At 52.5% G+C, this 18297-nt stretch overlaps 3 protein-coding genes across 3 annotated transcripts; all 3 read right to left on the bottom strand.

The window, feature by feature from the left end:
• Positions 1-142: 142 nt before the first annotated feature.
• LOC122731470 (GTPase NRas-like) lies at positions 143-4884 on the bottom strand. The gene is made up of 2 exons (XM_043971597.1): positions 4765-4884; positions 143-618 (listed from the first exon to the last, which is right to left on the bottom strand). Exon 2 carries the CDS (start codon positions 587-589, stop codon positions 143-145), a length of 447 nt encoding a protein of 148 aa, XP_043827532.1. The 5' UTR covers positions 590-618; positions 4765-4884.
• LOC122731471 (GTPase NRas-like) lies at positions 3555-4118 on the bottom strand. The gene has a single exon (XM_043971598.1). It carries the CDS (start codon positions 4116-4118, stop codon positions 3555-3557), a length of 564 nt encoding a protein of 187 aa, XP_043827533.1.
• Positions 4885-7967: 3083 nt separating the features above from the next.
• Positions 7968-18020, bottom strand: LOC122730483 (E3 ubiquitin-protein ligase Mdm2-like). The gene is made up of 6 exons (XM_043969621.1): positions 17728-18020; positions 15970-16054; positions 13704-13810; positions 10861-10971; positions 8705-8795; positions 7968-8393 (listed from the first exon to the last, which is right to left on the bottom strand). Exons 1-6 carry the CDS (start codon positions 17791-17793, stop codon positions 8086-8088), a joined length of 768 nt encoding a protein of 255 aa, XP_043825556.1. The 5' UTR covers positions 17794-18020; the 3' UTR covers positions 7968-8085.
• Positions 18021-18297: the final 277 nt, after the last annotated feature.

Below are 18297 nucleotides of genomic sequence, written 5' to 3'. Positions count from 1 at the left end.
GCCGCCCAGGGGGTGCATCTGCTTACATGATCTTGCAGTGATGGAACCCAAAGTTCCGACTCCCCCAGGGGCGGCCCTTGAGCTCTTCTTTCCGTATCAGGCGAATCTCTCGAACCAGCTTATGGAAGGCATGCTTCACGCCCTACCTGGTCTTGGCCGAGGCTTCCACGAAGGGAACATTGAAGCTCTTGCCTGCTTCCTGACCCAAGTCCGAGTCCACCAGCCAGTGCGCCTCGTCGATTTTGTTTGCCACCAGCACCATGGGCACCCGGCTGGTGCCCCTGACTTTCTTCAGCTGGGTGCGGAAGAGGTTCACATCCACAAAGGTCTTCATGAAGTCCACGGCATAGACACAGAGGAAGCCGTCCCCCCAGCGCATGAAGTCTTCCCACTGCTCGTAGTACTCCTCAGCACCGCCGGTGTCCAAGACGTCCAGCTCACAGGGCAGCCCGCCCACCTCGACCACGCCGTGGTACAAGTCTCTGGCAGTGGGCTCATACTCGGCCACGTAGCGGTTCTGGAGGAACCAGATGGTCAGCACACTCTTGCCCACGCCACAGCTGCCCATCACCACCAACTTGTACGGCATCTTGGCTCTGCACGCAGCTGACCGACCACCTAGGGAGGAATGGAAGGAAACAGGCATCGATTGGGTCTCCTGTGCGCTAGGCAGAGCACGGAGCACTTCAGAAATATCGTACCCCTTGATCCTGGCCACCCTGCGCAGTGATGCTGTCATGACCCCATTTTCCAGATGAGAAAACTTGAGGTGTGGGGGGGAAGGCTGGCCCTGGGTCACTCACCCGCTAAGTATCTGAGCTTGGATTTGAATTCCAGGCGGGCAGACTGCAGGCCTTATCCAAACCTCCATCCAGTGGGCCACCCGCCTACATCACCTGCACCAGTCACAGGGACTAAGAATCAAATCTCAGTGGCCTCCGCCTCTGCCTGGACACCTCCAAGCAGGGACAGGGGCTGGGGGGAGCCCTGCTTGGATCAGCCCATTCCACTGGAGGGCAGCTCTCCTGAGAAGGAGGCTCTCACCCCACTTCTCTTTTGAAGTCTCTCCCCAACCCAAGCTGAACAAGCCTCAACCCTCCTCCCAAGAACAATCCTCCAGGTATTGGAGAACCTGCCCTGAGCCCCCCCCCCATTCTTGCTGACCATCCCCAAACAGTTCTGGGAGGGCATAACTCCAGGCCTCTTCCCCATCCAGGATGGCCTCTGCCCTTCTTAAACCCTGGCATCCAGAACTGACCCCAGGGCTTCTGAAGGGGTCTTCATGGCGTAGTAGTCGAAGAGGACCCCTATTTCTGCAGAGCACACCCGCTGCAAAACTGTGGCCACTGGGCACTATATATATTTTAAAAACAAATTGATTAATGCAGAAATAGGATTAATGTTATTATGTGTATATATATGTGTGTGTGTATATATATATATCTATATGTATATGTATAGATATATATATATAGATATATATATATATATATATAACCTATATCAGATTACCTGCTGTCTAGGGGAGGGGTGGGAGGGAGAAAAATCTGAAATTGTAAAGCATGTATAAACAAAAGTTGAGAACTATCTTTACATATAATGGAAAAAATAAAATACCTCATACATAAAAAAAACCACACAAATTGAAGAATCCATACTAAGAACCTTTGCTCTGTAAGTTGAATCTGAGCATTTTTTAAAAGATAAGACAACCGATACAATTTTTGTCTGGTTTTTGCACTTGAACAATTTTGCAAAACAGTAAAATAAGAGAAAATACAATTCTTATTGTCTATCTTGAATACTAAGAAAAAACAAAAATGCAATTTGTCCGTAAAGGTTCAAAAGTAAAATTTTCCTGTTATCTCAAGGTTGTATCATTTTCTTTCTTTCTTTCTTTTTTGAGGGGCAATGAGGACTAAGTGACTTGTCCAAGGTCACTCAACTAGTAGCTAGTGTCTAGTATCTGAGGTTGGATTTGAACTTGGATCCTCCTGAATCCAGGGCCAGAGCTTTATCCAAAGGTTGAGTAATTTTCACAAATTCCTTGGCTATTTAGTGAATAGCTCTTTGATGTTATTATATTTTGTTTGTAAGTCTCACAGTAAAAAATATCCTATTAATTTTATCAACTGTTATTAGGGGAAACATAACGGGAGAGGATAAGCATTTGTCAAATGCCTCACTTGTGGCAGGAGCCTGACAAATGGGATCTCATTGGACCGTCTCTTTATGAAAGCTCAGAAATGCCAAATCCAGTTTGTTGACCGGATTCTTAAAGCAGCACCCCCCACAACCCCCAGGACTTTGCATTAAAGGCTTCTGTCATGATGGCTTCCAGGATTAAAAGGCAGAACCGGAAGCGAAGGAAGTGCTGCTGTCACTTTGGAAGACAATGGAGGATTTGAGGCCCCCAGGGGCTCCACCAGGGACAGACCCGTGGTCAGAGTTCCTGTGGGCAGGGCAGAGGATTTGTCTTTCCCTCCCAGGGCTGATGTGGTCACTGGGATGTCTGGGGTGCAGAGGGAAGAATCAGGCACAATAGGTAACAGGGGTGCAGACACAGGTCAATCAGGGCAGGGGATCCAGAGGCCCCTCCCATTGAAGGGCCGGGCCAGCTCTGGAGATAGTGGAGGCCCTGTGAGGGCCTTCAAGGGCTGATGGATGGCCACTTGTCTGGGGTTTACCTGGGGAGGACCCCCTCCCACTCGATCAGGTACGGTTTGAGCAGGCTTCTCCCAGACTTACTAATTTCTCTGGTCTGAAAGGGGGGCCACCAGCCTGCTGGGGTCCCATGGCCAAAATGCCCATTCCTTCCTAATTCCCAAGCCGGGCTCCCCCCAACTAGGTCACACTGCATTCATGTGATTCCTACCCCAAGCACGCCAGCCCCTGAGAAGCCACCAGTAGACTTATAAACAAACCAACGATCTTTATTTGTAATAAATCCTTGAACAAGAAAAATGACCAGCTGAATTCAAGTGGGAGAAAGATCCTTTTAAGATGAATTCCCCCTCCTCCCCAAACCAGGCAGCATTAGATGTTAGACTCCTTAGTGCTCTCAGCTGAAACAGGAGACTGGCCCACCTGCCCTTTTACCAGACCTGGCCTCAGGCAGCCAAGACACTCAGACCAGGGGCAGGAAGGAGAATCACTAGTGCCCTGATTCCTCGTAGGGGCAGCAGCATGATTGTCTGAGGAAGAGAAAGCCCACACAGCCCCAGGAGGGGAGAGGCGGCTGCAGAAGACCCCCAGATGGGGGAAAGTGGCCAGGGGCCTGGCTGTCTCTGGGGCCCGCAGCCAGAAAGGCTGGGGAGGCTGCAGACAGCAGGAGGGAGTCTTCTTGACTGGTCAGGATACCAAGGCAGTGAGGTAGGCAGTCATTCCTTCTCAAAGGAAAAAATAAAAAGGAAAACCCTCAACAAGCCTGGGTGGAGAAATCCTGGTGAGACTCAGCAGGACGAGAGCAGACAGAGGGAGGGTTGGTTCAGAGCAAGGCCTGTAGGCTGTGGAGGGCCCTGGGAGGCAGGACCAGGCTGAGGGGGCGCACCTACTCACAGGATGGCACAGGGCTTGAGCCCACAGCCCTGGTTCTGCTCCACCTCAGGGAGCTCCTTGCCACGTGACCTGCGGATCTCTCGAACCAGCTCCTGGAAGGCGTGCTCCACACCCAGCCGCGTCTTGGCTGAAGTCTCCACAAAAGGAACCCTGAAACTCCTGGCTACTTCCTGGCCCAGGGCTGGGGTCACCAGGCGGTCGGCCTTGTCCATCTTGTTGGCCACCAGCACCATGGGCACATGGTTGGTGTCCTTGATCCTCCACAGCTGGTCCCGGAAGATGTTCACATCCACGAAGGACTTTACATCATTCACTGCATAGACACAGAGGAAGCCCTCCCCCCAGCGCATGAACTCCTGGCGCCGACGGGGGTATTCCTCGCTGCCTGTGGTGTCTAGGATGTCTAGCTGGCAGGGCTCCCCATCCACTACCACCTGGGTGCCGTAGGAGTCCTCAATGGTGGGGTCATGGTCCGGCACAAAGCAGTTCTTGACCAGTTGGATGGTCAGCGCACTCTTGCCCACCTCACGGCTGCCCATCACCACCAATCTGTACGGCATCTTGGCTCTGCAGCTGGCTGATTACCTAGGGAGGCACAGACACTGGAGGTTGAGCCCATGGGAGCGGAAGGGACCCCAGGCCTCCCCATGTGCTGTGCTCCTGTAGTCTCTGCTTGGAGAGCCCTATCATCCAGCTAAGTGGCGCTGCTTTAGGCCTTAGCACCGTTTCCCTGATGTCTAGCTTTAGCTGCCCTCTTTGCACCTCCTTTGCCCCTAGTTCCTAGCTCTACCTTCCGTGGCCAAGCAGGACCAGGCTAATTGTTACCTTTGGATACACTGGGCTGAAGAATCACCAATACCACATTTTTAACTTTAAGCTCAAGTCACCAACAACACGTCTTATCAATTCCACATTCTTATTTAGCAATTCAGCAGTTCTGGGTTGGAGATCGAAGCGCCAGTGGGTGCCGCTCTCCCACGCCCCTAGGTCTCTCCGGAGGTAGCACTAATAGGAATCCAGACCAAAGAAAAGGTCGGTCTCTCTCTCTCTCTCTCTCTCTCTCTCTCTCTCTCTCTCTCTCTCTCTCTCTCTCTCTCTCTCTCTCTCTCAAAACAGCACGGGGAACAGAATTGAGACCTGCCCTTCGCTGCCCACCAGATACTTCCCCCATGACCTGCACAAGTCCTTCCTCCTGCCTCTACTTACCCTTTCTGAGATGAAGATGGAGATCGGCAGGAAGGCTCACAGAGGCCGTCGGGGAGATCGGGCCGCAAGGGAGAGAGATGGGGGATGGGAGGGGCGGTGTGAAGGAAGGGAGGCAGGCGAGCAGACTGGCCGCAGCCCCCACTCGGAGAAAGCTAAGGGTGAGAAGCCCCGCCCCAGGCCCCGTGGCCCCGGGGAAGCCCGCCCCCCTCCGGCCTCGCCCTGAAGCCTCCGCCCCCGACCCCCCCAGGCTGGTTGGGCCAGCCCTGCTGGGCCACGTGGAGAGCAGGCAGAGGGGGCAGGCCCGGGAAGGGAGGCCGGGCGAGTTTGCAGGGGCAGGTGGATGGAACGCAGTGTATCGGCCAGGGAGGCTGGAACATTGTATCCATCGGGGCTGGCGGGAACGGGGAGATTGCAAAACTCGGAGCCCGGGCCGCTGGACCTTGAGGAGACGAAGCCCAGGGAGGTGGTGGCCATCAGAGATGGAGTTAGCAACGTGACAGTTTATCCCGGGAGGAGCTGAAAGCGGGCAGGGAGGCATAAGCAAAATACCTGATCTCTCTAGAGGCCTCGGTCATCTGGCCTCCCCATGGGAGAGCTGATCGGAAAGGGGAACGCGGGACCCAAGAGGACGAAAATCCTGACTCAGGGTGCTAGGAGGGTGGGGCCAACCTAGGCCACTGAGCCGGGGAAGGCCCGCGCGCGCGCGCGCGCGGAAGGAAGGAACTCTAGCAGAGCTCTTGGGACACAGCGCCTTAACTGTCAGAGCTTGGAGTCTCTGAGAACAGAGAAAATGTGCCGCTAGAAAGGCGGGCCACACCTAAAAAAGAACCTTGGGTTCCGGGCCAGCCGGACGGGCATCAGTCAGGATGCTCTGTTCAGTCCTGGGACAGCGCTTCTCCGGGAAGACAGTCCGTCTTGATGAACATCAAGTCCTCGGCGCCCATCCCGCTCAAAGCCCCACTGGCCCGGGGTTCTCGGGTGCCCCGCCAGTGACGGCTGGTGGTTGAAGGAATTGGGGCTGCTCAGCAGGAGGGGCCTCTAATGTCAAAGAGGGATTCCACTTGTTTTGCTCAGCCCGAGAACAGAACTAGCGGCCCCAAAGGGAAGGTACAAAGAAGCAAATGGCTGCTGGATGGAGGAAGGAAGCGCTTTCTAGGCGTGAGGGGCGGCTGTTTGGTGCCACAGCGGGCGTGGCCGCCTACTTGTGACCCTGGATCTCTCCCACTATGTCCTCCCAGAAAGCCATCCCTCCTGTTTCGGTGTGGTTAGTCTCTGTGCTGTCAAAAGGAGGTGGGAAGGAATGATTCCACATTTCTTTGTAGAATGTTCTTTCCACCACCTGGGACTGTTTCTTCCAACAGAAAGCCTCCTCTCCAGATGGGCACAGGTTCTTTCTTCCTAGCTCCAGACACCCACACTTAAAAGCAAGGCCTTGTGCCTCGGATGGGCGAGGTCCACTCGGAGGTGGCCAAGTGTTGGGCGTCCAGGTGACCTCACGGCAGAGCCCCTGCCAATAACACCCACATGACCAAGTCTTGACTTGGCATGGTTTATAGACAGGGGCTGAGCAGACAGCAGCCCAGGGCCGACTGTCCAGAGCCTGGTAGTAGCACAGTGCTTGGCACATAGTGGGGGCCAGAGGCAGGCTGGCTTAACATGGAGGACACTCTAGAGCGGCCAGACTCACTTTTGTCATTCTAAAATCTTCTCAGACACGACTAGCCCTAAGCAGGGAGTGTGCCTTTTGGGCAAACTTCACCCCAGGAACTGTGACTTGGCTCTTTATTCAATGATGTTTCTGGTGCCCAAATTACAGAAAGTCACTTGGTGGTTGTTAGGATGCCTGCCCTCCTTTCAGACAGTCCCATAGTGGCCCTTCTGCTCCTGGGCCTCTAAGTAGCCTAGGACAAGGCTGCCCACTTTGTCTCCAGCCCCTCCCACCCCAGCCATCCCTTGGGCCAGGAGGTCACTCCGTCCTCTCCTGCCCCACAGTCCTTATGACTAAGGCCAGTGTCCAGCCTCTCTTCCTCCCACGTGCATGGACTGGTAGGTTTACTCCAGTGTGAGTTGTGCCCACTGTCTCTAGATGTCCTTGGGGACTCCCCAAGTAGAAGTCCCACAGCCTGCCATTCATCCCACACCTGGGCAGTGGCCAAATGCTGAAGGCTGGCCCAGTTTCTGGGCCTTTCCTCAATTTACACCTCAAGGGCTCCCTGCAGGGAAAGGCCAGGGCTTTGGGTGTAGGAACAGGCCCATACCCAGCTAGTCCACTTGACCTACTGTCCCATCCCCATGGAATGGATGGTTCCAGCTACCCGTTTCTCTGCACCTGAGCCCACCAAGAGGCTGGGCTTGTTACATATGGAGCCAAAGCAGCCCCTCCCAGGAAGGAAACAGTGCCCAGACTGACCCCCCCCCCCCATGAGGCTCCCTCAGCACAAAGGATGACCACAACCAAACAGGACCAAGAACAGAGGGTTCTGCCCACCGTGTGCCAGAATGGGAAAACCACCCTCTCGGGCCTTGTCTGAAGTGGAGGCAGTCACACTGGAAATGGCAATGATGCCAAGCAGGCAGACCACCTGGATGGAAGTGTTCATCAGCAGGCACTAAGAATGTCTCAGTTGCTTCCAACTTGGTAGAATCAGACCCTTCCCGGTTTGTGTCCCTCCTCCAGCTGTGAGGAGGACTTGGCAGCTACTGTTCCCTCCAAAGGCCAATGCTACCTTCTGCTGTGGGGGGCTAGCAAGGAACCCCACATGGCCACCAAGGCCTCTCCATTTAAACAAAGCCACCACTTTGGGCGGTTGGCCCCACGCCGGAAGTCAGAAGACAGGAAATCCCATTTGTTTACCCCATCCCAAGGGCATCTGGAAGGGGACACCCCTCCAGCTGAGCTCAGCAGTGCCCGGCCCAGGGAGTGCATTCTGAAACGGTCACGACTAAGAGGCGCAATCAATCTGTGAACTCCAGCACTTTCACCAACAGCATAACTTTATTAACTGGTTGCTACAGCAATCACCCCATCACCATCGGGCCTTCCCCAATGAGAAGGCAGCAATCCTTGAACAAGAGAACTAACTAGCCTGGGCTCTCTCTCTCTCTCTCTCTCTCTCTCTCTCTCTCTCTCTGGCCAAGTGCCCCCAGCCCCGCCCAGCTATCACTACAAAGGGTACAAGTGTCAGAGGCAGGATTCTCTCCAGATAAACAAAGCACTATAAGGGACTAACCTAATTTTTTCTTGGGACAAAGGGGACCAAATGGAAGCTGGGCCCAGCCCTTGGGAAGGCCTGAGCCTGGGGTGGTGGTGGTGGGGGGTGTCTAGAGCAAGTAGATGAAAATGATATGGTCGATGGGCAATCGGCACACGGGGCAGGGCTTACGGCGTTGCCGCAGCTTGGAGGCACACATGAAGCAGGTTACCACGTGGCCGGTGACACCGTGCACCATGCAGCAATCCTTGGGTTCGCTCAGACAGAGGATGCAAGGCTCCTGGAAATTCATACTGTGCCTGGTGCCTACCTGGAACGGGGCGGGAGGAGAGTCCCCGGAGGCGCCCTGGGAGCAGGGTGCCAGCACGGCCTGCTCAGGGGGCTCTTGGGGGTTGCTCCCCTGAGCCGGTCTTCCACCTGAAATGTCCAAGATAAAGCCATTAGGGGAGAGCGACTGCCGGCCAGGAGGACCTGCCAGCTGACCCTCTGGTGCTGGGCTTTTAGGGCCAGCACCCCTAGACCAGACTAGAGGGAGCTTCTTCACCCCAGAGCTCCTTCTAAGGAAAGCCCAGGTCATCTTCTGAGCCAAATCATGGGTGCAGACAGTCCCCCCTCATCCAAGAATGTGAGGGTAGACACGAGCCAACTGCTGAGACTGCCCCAGACTAGCAGTGGGGGCTGCTTTCTGTCTGCAATGTGGGAGCCCCTCCCCCATCCAGGCACCTCACCTGTCTGAGCGTGGGAAGGACCGGGCTCCCAGTCGATCCCACTGCTGCTGGGCTGCTGCGGCTGGGCAGGGTCCCCCTCCGCACACGCGCCCTGCAAAGAATCGAGGAGGAGCAGGGTAAGACGAGGCTGGGCACCCCAAGGCATTCACCCAAGTCCAAAGACTGCTGGGCCCATTTGAACATCTACTGTCATTCCACAGCTAAGGGCTCCCTCTGGAAAACTCCCCTTGGAGACAAAAATGCCAGGTATCCCCAGCAGACGGCAGAGGGACCCTGCCCAGATTTGGGGCACACCACCATCATGAGTGAGGGCATACTTTTTCATGTTCAGAGAGAGCAAGTTCTAGGAAACCAGCCAGGGGGCAGCTCAGTGGAGTGTGAGGAGTGGGGCCTCGAAGCAAGAAAGCTTGGGTACAAGTCCTGACACTCCCTGGCTGGCTCTCAGTGGCCTCTCAAAGACCAAAGATTACACAGGTGCCAACCTTCATTCGTGAAGTAAATTTCAAAAGGAACTCACAAGCACCACCCCCATGGAACGAATGGATGGTGTACGTTTACGGTCCTGGTATCTGGGACTTGGGATGCATTTTGTCACCATCAGCATTACAAATGGGAGCCCCCAGACCCAGAACCCAGCAGGCTCTGCGGCCCAGCCCCAGAGAAGGGGGAGAATGGGAGGTGTCCTGGGACACACGCTTCCATTCCGGGCTTCTTTCTCCCCATGTGCCCTCCGATCCCAATCCCCAATTCACATGGGCAGGTGGCAAGGCCTCCCAGGGAGGGGGCAGGATGGGACTGGGGTGACCAGACAGGCCAGTTCTGCCCAGCCCACGGGTTCTAGACAGTGGGCGGGCTGTGTCTGTGGCTCAGTCACTGAGCTGAGCTGCCAGGCCTTGTAAAGCTGGGGCTCCCCACACCCCAGCCCCAGGTCTCTCTAGCCAGGTAGTGGAGCTGCTTTGAGCTGCCCCTGGGAGGGTCTCTCCTTGAGCTGCCTCCTGTGACCACCTAAACCTTCACAGACAAGGATGATGAGCACCGTGCTTGCTGAATGCCCAGCCTCCCCATGGCTCCTTGCCCTTCAAGGATTCTGGTCATATTCAGGAAGTGTCAGGAGCGACTCTGGTGCCCCGCTGGCGAGTGACCTCCCTGGTGAGCAGAGCTGAGCACCAGCCAACCCTTCCTCTGCTCAGCAGGTGACATCACCTGAGCCCTGCAGGGAATCTCTGGGAAAGGACCTTGATGGAGCTCCCTCATGGCCAGTCTGGGATGAACCAAAATTCAGGTGTGATTTGGGTAAGTTTGCGGGGCCTCATTGCCTTCCTACACCTTCCCCGGCCCATCAGCCCAGAGCAGTCATGTCTTCTGAAGAGCTCTGCGAGTGCAAATGACTCCTCAGATGCTTCTTGGACAAGCCCCTCCCTTCCCCTCTCTGGTTGGGAGAGTCTCCAAGGTCCCTTCTGGCTTGAGCCTTAGGCCTCTGGTGCTAGGAATACAAACACAGGCTAGGGCAAGGACTGCCCCCTGACCTCACTGGCACAGGGAACTCTCAGAGGAGGAGAGCAAGGGTCTGATAGCCCACCCTGCCAGGTGTCTTCCTGGCTCATAGGGAAAAGGGTCAGCAGTTAGAGGAGGAGAGAAGACACCAGCCTGATGCTGCCCTGTTATCTCACTTCTTGCCTCATCTTTGAGGAAGGGCACCCAGCCAGGCCTGGACCAACCTCAGACCCCACAGTCAAAAGTAGGGCTGGCCTGCTTGGCGCTGCCCACACTGGGCTGTGTGTATATCACCAGCTGTCCCCCATGGGGCTACCCTGAGAAGGTGAAAAAAGAGCCAACAGGAGAAAGGGCCCTTTCTTTGGGGAAGGGGGCCACTTGGCCTGCTTGCTACAGGAGATATCTGTCTAAACTGTCGCCTCTTAGTTAAAGAGCCTCTTGTGACCCAGTATTTTCTGCCATGTCCCAAAAAGTACAAATGGCGTGTCTGTCTGTTCATATGGGTTTGTGGAATGACTGAGGGATGGTGGTCACCAGGGGCAGGACTGCCCTGGTTCACACTGCAAAGGCTCTGCCCAAGGGCAGTGACCACCCCAGGAGGCTTTCACCAAGGCCAGCCCCAAGCCCCCTTCCTAGAGAGGGAGGGAGACCCAAATGCTCACCTCCAAGGTCAGCTCCTCCCGTTGCGGATTAATGGCGAAGTCCTCAGAATCCAAGGAATCCACGTCATATTCCACACTGAAGCGGTCTGAAGCAGAGTCAGCCTGGTTGTCCTAAACAGGAGAGGAGGGGGAACAAGAAGCCTCCCATCAGCCAGAGTGGCGGCCCCAGGCTGGTCCTGCCCCAAAGCCCGTGACGCACACGACTTTGCTCTTCAGCGCCATCTTGGAAGCCAAGGCCTTGCAGTCGGGCCCACACCTCTGTGGGCATCTATCTCCTGCCAGGCTGCCCCAGTCTCACCTACTTCCTTCCTCCTGTCCTTACCTGCTGCCTACCCCAACGCCTCCCTGCCTGTCCCACTCACCCACTGGAAGTCATCTTTCTTCTCCCAATTTTTAGAAAACATGTATTTTTCCGATCACATGTAAAGACAATTTTTTACAGTTGTTTTTCAAAACTGAGTTCCAAATTCAGTTCCAGACTCCCTCCCTCCCTCCTTCACTCCTCTCTTTCCTGAAGGGGCAGGCGACTGGATAGAGATTATACAGGTGGGGTCCTGCAAAACACATTTCCATCATAAAACATGAAAAATAATCTGCTCCAGTCCTCAGACGTGCACCCAGAGTCATCTTGGACTCCTCACTCTCCCCCTTCTTCCACATTCAGTATCACCAAGACCCGCGGGTCTGGCCTTCACACAGCATCTTCTGAATACGTTTCCTCCCTTCCCCTGACCGAGCCACCACTCTGGCCTGGCTTGCCGATTGCCTGCTGGGGCAGGGGGCACGGTCTGCCAGCCTCCAGCCTCTCTCAACTCCAGTCTATCTTTCTTTCTGCTGCCAAAGCGACTGTCCTAAAGTGCAAGTCTGACCCCATCACCCCCTACTCCAAACACTGCAGTGGCTCCCTCAGTGCCTCCGGAACCCAATCCAGCATGTTCTACCTGGCATTCAAAGCTTTTTGTTAGCTGCCCCTGTCCAACCTTTCCGGTCTCACTCCCCCACGTGCTCCTCAGTCCAGTGACACTAGCCTCCTGCCTGTGCCACCAACTCGACCCTGCATCTCTTGGCTCTGGCCGTTCTCTAGCTGACCTCCAGGCCTGTAAGGGTGTTTTCCCCCAGAGCCCCGTTGGGTCTGATGCAACCCCAGGGGGCGCACCGTGGAAGGAGACCCTTAGGTCTCCCCTGCCTCGGGGGAGTCAGCAGCGGGTGTTGTTCTCCCACGGGGCCAGATGTGTGACTGGGTCCCTGTGGGGCTTCTGTGGGGCCACGGAGATGAGAACACAGGTGGATCCAGTAGCTATCTTCTCTAACCCCTACGGGGTTTGGCTTTGACCAAATGACAAAGGGGACAGGCGCAGATCGGAAAAGACAGCAGGGGAAGCCTAAGGGTCTCCTTCCATGGTGCACCCCCTGGGGCTTGCATCAGACCCAACAGGGCTCTGGGGGAAAACACCCTTCCATCTGCATAGGTACACTTCCTTTGGGTCAGGGGAGAGCTGTTCCTGTGCTGGGCCAGGAGCCTTCGACTGAAAGAGAAGAAAGGCTGGCCAATCATGGGTCAAAACAACCTTTCACCTCATCTCCCTCCATCCTGGTCACAGAAAGAGGTGAGGCCTCTGCACACAGTCGCCCAGGACTGGTTAGGGAAGGTGTTAGCTGGAGAGACTCAAGTGAAGCCCAGGCCACTTCAGAAATGGAGAGGCAAGAAGCTCCCAGCATCGCTCACAGGACATAACAGCATCTAACACTCAAGGAGCTTCTGGAAGTATCTGTGGCCTTGACATCGAGAACAGGAAACATGGGCTTTGGGGTAATTAGCTCAATAAAATTGCATTTCTTAGCCCTTATTTTTAAACCACAAAGATTGTCCATCTTGGGCTTGAGCCGATAAGCCATAACTCCAGATCCTTGGACACTCCATCTAAAGAAGCTTTGTTTTTCAGGCATATTTGGTGCCCGTTTTCTTTTCTTTTCTTTTTTTTTTTTTGTGGGGCAAAGGGGGGTTAAGTGACTTGCCCAGGGTCACACAGCTAGTAAGTGTCAAGTGTCTGAGGCCACATTTGAACTCAGGTCCTCCTGAATCCAGGGCTGGTGCTTTATCCATTGCTGCCCCATCTGTTTTCTAACTTCATGTTTTCGGTTCTCCATCCCCACATGCACGCCCTGAACCCTCCAATTTAGAACCCCAGCCTGGGGGTTCCTACAGTGGCTGTGTGAGGCCCAGGCTGGCCAAGCTTCATGCTGCTCCTAGCTCGGCCTTGGCATGGACTTTGGCCACTGCGTCCTTGGGCCGGTACCTTCTCCCAATCCCTCCCTGCTCCTCAGCTCCTGCTTGGGCCCGTCTTCCCCTATTAGCAGACAGCTCTTCAAGGGAAAGGATTGTGTTGGGGGGTGGGCTTCTATTTCTAGCACTGGGGCCTGACATAGAGCACAAAACAGATGCTAGTATTCCACAAAAGAATGGTTGTAGACACATAAAATAAAGTACATGAGATTACAGAGAAAATCCATCACACACTGACATTCAAGTTACCAAAATGTTAAAAGGACAAGTTCCCAGACTGCACTGGGCTAGGAGCTCACTGCACCCTTTAAAAAAGAGCCCTTTGAGGCAACTAAAGGGCACGGTGGGTAGAGCACCAGTCCTGAATTCAGGAAGACCCGAGTTCAAGTCTGCCCTCAGACACTTAACACTTACTAGCTATGTGACCCTGGGTAAGTCACTTAACCTTCATTGCCCTGCAAAAACAAAAACAAAAAAAAAAGGAAAAAGCCCCTCCCCCACATGTGTCTCCCTTCTGGTTTCTGGAAAGGTCTAATCTAGTGAAGAAAACAGACATTACCGGGCTTGAAGGGCGGCTGCCTCCACAGCAGCCCCCACTTGAGTGAGAGACGCTGCTCTTCAATTTCTTACAGTCTCCCGATGGACGCGGCTCATCCACATTGTTTTCTTTGTATAAAAAAAAAAAAAAGTTAATCCAGACAGCTGCCAACAATCTGGAGAGCCAGGTCCATCCCTGTCCAATCTTCAGTATCACCAGAACCTTTACTTAAGAGGCCTGGGGACTATGGGGCAATTAACAGTGTCATGCACAGTGACTGAAAAGGAAAAATGAATTATTAGACTGGAATCTCTCTAGAAAAGAATTTAAACACACATCTCCCACATCACCCTTGAAGACTTGGGTCTTCCTAAATCCTCATTTATTAAATTGTTTTTATTTCTCTTTGCTCTTTCTCTAAAAATTTCTAAATGTTTGATATCAAAGCTCCACCTAGCACTCTGGGAAAGCAACTTTTGGTGTCTAAAAAAAACAGTGCCCCATGTCCTTAAAGAATGCATTGTGACAGCATTTTTAAGGACTGAAGTTCTCCAGCCCCAGAGGTCAGCCTCACTGGCTGACTACTAGGGGTGCCAGTGTGGGGTGCGCAGTACAAAACACTGCACGCTGTGGTGCAGAAGGAAGAAAAAGGAAGGTTCCTTGATGGCTGGTAGCAGCAGCTGTGAGGCCCCCCTTCCTCCTACTTAGCACACTGCCTGAGTAAATCTACAGAGACTAAACAGGGAGAGGACTGGTGCTGTGTCTGTGAGGTCACTGCCCCCACACAATATTAACATGGCAAAGATGACCAGAAACGTGTAAACAGCAGCAATGGGGCTAAGCTGACTTTCCTCTCCTGACCTGAGCTTTTCCTCTACCATGTTAGGTCAAGACTGAAGATCTGTCCTCATTAGTCTGGACGTGAAGTCAGTACCCCGTACTGAAAGTGATGAAGATAACGGAAATACAAACTTCCCTCCTGGTGCTGTGAGCCAATGGCTTTAGGAAGCCATCCCAAAGTAGCAAGACCTTGAGGACCACAGAAGGTTTAGAAAAAATTCAGACAATTTTTAGCCTTTTAAACAAACCTTCCTAGTGCAGAATTTCTATGGGTTTTTGACCCATTTGTCACAAATATGAAGATGAAACACCTTCCAATGACAAACGAGAACTGGGTGAAACCATGAAAAACCCCCATGTGCTAGCTGCATTCTGACAAAACCTACTTTCATGAGTCTGACTTTTTGAAAAATGGTGGGGTGGGGGACTAGGCGGGGAGAAGGCCCAGCTTGTACTTGATAAACTGATATCAAGTCCCACCCACCCTATAGCCACACCTTCCCATGGAGGCCTCCCAAAGCCTAGGTTAGACCAGTGGCTCTTGGCCTGAGCTCTGGGACCTGGTTTTGTAAAATATCCCAGAAGCATATTCCTAGATAACTGGTTTCCCTTTATTGAATGCCTTTCAAAGCACAATTCAGAGAAGGGGCCTGAGGGAATTAATCCTGCTATCCAAGGGCTGCATGACGCAACCAGGGTACTTCTTTGTCAAAGATGACCAAGTCTGTTCAATCACGCTGCTCTTATGAAAACAGCATTAATAATTCATGTATAACGATCATTACTATTGATTATAGCTGGGCAGGCCAAAATAGTAGCTGCTAATTTTTAAATAAAATACAAAATAAAAACATGGATAAAATGTCCTTTTTCATTTCTGGATATATCCAACAGATCTAATTCCCTAGTAGTGATGCAGCTCATACAGCAGCATCTACTGAAGGGCACACATCTATCTGGGGGCTGGGCTCAGGGGGCTAAAGTCACACAAGTCTGGTGACTCCTGAGCCATCAAGGGCAATGCTGCCTGTGCCTGCTCTGGACCTGACCTCCCGCTCAGCTCTCCTATCATTTCCTTTTTTCATTGAAGGACACTTTCATTTTATCCAATGAGAAGTCACGTGGACCATAAACCAAGCTGAAGATGCCCCACAGTAAAATGCAACTGTGGTAACAGGAGAGGTGGCAAAATGGAGAGAGTAAGAATAACCAGGCCAGGTCAAGAACACTAGCATATGGCACCTGAATAGTGTCACCCCTTACAAGAACAAATCGTATGTGTATGAAGAGAGGGAGGGTGCAAAGATCTCAGATCTAGCCCCAACAGGAGCCCCAAAAGCTGCCTTTCCAGCAGGGATCACATTTGCCAGCCATGACACACACCAAGGTTAGTTCTGGGTGCAGAATGAAGCCAAAGGCTCCAATTCAAGTGAGGATCAGTGGGTACCTGCTTCACATGGTCTTCCAGAAGTAGCCAGTCCAGTGTCCACAATGGGGGGTGGATGCTCTTCCCCTGGTTCCTGCACTGGCTCCTGAGGACAAAGGACAGAGAAAGGAAATAAGGCTGAAGAGTGTCAGTGAGCTCCAAGTTTCCTTTAGGTGTCCGATTTCTTTCCATCTTCAAGAACACCACAGCAGAATACTTTCATTAAAAGGACATTACTCCTGTGTGACCCTGGGCAAGTCACTTACCCCCAATTGCCTCACTAAAATAAATAAATAAATAAATGAAATTTTAAAAAAGGACATTACTCTATGACTTCTTCACTGAACAGGGAGATTCTTTTTTTGGGGTGGGGGACAGGGCAAGGAGGGTTAAGTGACTTGTCCAGGGTCACACAGCTAGTAAGTGTCAAGGATCTGAGGCAGCATTTGAACTCGGGTCCTCCTGGATCCATGGCTGGTGCTTTATCCACTGTGCCACCTAGCTGCTCCCCTGCAGGGAGACTTTAATATACATTTTTAAATGGGGGTTCTGGTTATCTTGCATCTTGGCTTCTTTTGCTGGTCTAGCAAAGCCTGTGGACACTTTCACTGGTTTAAATTCACAAAATAAAGTCCACAAGATTACAAACAACACTAGAGACACTAAGAAAGAAAGAAAAAACCTTTTACTTGGAAAAAAGACATTCCAAATCTATAAAACTGGGAGCTGGTAATCCTTTAAAAAGGCATAAGACGACAACAGAGAAATCAAAGTGTCTACAGGGCAGAGACCACATTCACATCTATAACTCCAGCCCCTCATCTACATCTGATTCCCAAAGGAGTATGGGAAGTGAAACTAATGACCCTAAGGAAAGAGAGATTCATGAGGTAAGGGACTTTGAGCAAGGAAGAGTTTGTTGGAAAGCTAAGAGGAACAGTACAGTTAGAAGAGACTGGAACACTGTGAGTGGGAAAAGAACAGCACTCCGAAGTTCATCTGGTGGCTGTAGATGCTCACTGAGGAGTCAGCTCAGGATTTTTTAATTGGAAGGGTGCAGGGTCCTCTGAAAAGCCCAGTAAGACCAGCACAGCCAGGGAGCACAGCCCCTGTTGTACTCCGTCTAGCAGGCATCTATGCCCTAGGAAGAACATGACCTGCTGAGCCCCCCTGCTTGCACATCACTGACATGGGGCTTTGCAAAGGGCCAGCCCAGCAGAGTTGCAGCATGGCTCCCTGCAAAGTTCTGGAGAGCCCACTAGAGAGAGAACATCAAGGACCTACAGCTTCAGGGCTGTCTGTGGCCTTGGCTTTGTGCATCTCTTACGTGCTATGCCATCCAAATGAGTACCTTTGTTCAGGAACAAAGTCAGTTGCTGTAATTGAGCAGTCACAGGGGTGAGGACTCTTGAGCTAGCATTCTGGGGAATATCCACCAGTGAAGTTACCCTCAGAAACCAGGGAAGAGTGACAATGCAGCTCTGAGCATCCGCATTGCTAATGACAGTGTAGGCTGAGCAAGGGAGCCCTAGGGGGCTTGCTCTATTTATAATCAGAAGTTCCTTCATAAGATGAGATCCCTTTAACTCCCCCCAGTTACTTGTCCACGGCTGTGAAAGAATGGATTTTATTATATGGCTGCTTCCCTTGAAAAAGAAAATGTCTGATGAGTTTAGAAACTCACCCACTGTCTCTCCTGCAGCCCCCCCCCCCCATTCCAGATCCTCAGCTCCTGACTCACCAAAGAGGCCTAATCTATTGGAACAGAACAAGGATTACCTGACTTGACGGGTAGGCGATACTGCTTTTGGCTTCCTCAGGGTTTCCTGCTTTTCCACAAGGCATCTCCTCCACACTAGCTTCTTTGTATGGAAAAAAAAAAAATAGAGCGAATACAGACAATTTTTAACACCCGGGAAAGGTGGATGAAGCTTTACTTTCACCAAAACCTTGGTGATTAGAGGCCTAGGAACTTGAAGACACTGCACCGCTCACGTAGCCTCCAAAGAAGCGTACGCCGATCGGGGCCTTTGGTTTGGCCATTTCTTCCTGAGAGGCAGGTGCAATCAAAGAGTCTGGCAAGCCTGGCGGTGCCCAGTGGAGTGCTCTGCACCAGCTCTTTCTATGTGGCCCATCCCACAAGGCAGACTGAGCAGAAGGGCCCTCATCCAAGTAAGGATCAGTGCACACCTGTTTCACTTGGTGGTCTTCCAGAGGAGGCAGATGGTATAATGTCTACACTGGGAAACAGATGCTCTTCCCAGTCTTCTTGCACGGATTCCTGAGCACAGGACACAAAAAAACTAACTGAATAAGAGAGTCACATTTGTCCATAATGTTCTTAAACAC

This window comes from Dromiciops gliroides, chromosome 6, assembly GCF_019393635.1.
Source record: "Dromiciops gliroides isolate mDroGli1 chromosome 6, mDroGli1.pri, whole genome shotgun sequence".
Lineage (NCBI taxonomy): Eukaryota > Metazoa > Chordata > Mammalia > Microbiotheria > Microbiotheriidae > Dromiciops > Dromiciops gliroides.
This window is presented reverse-complemented; position numbering and strand designations above follow the sequence as displayed.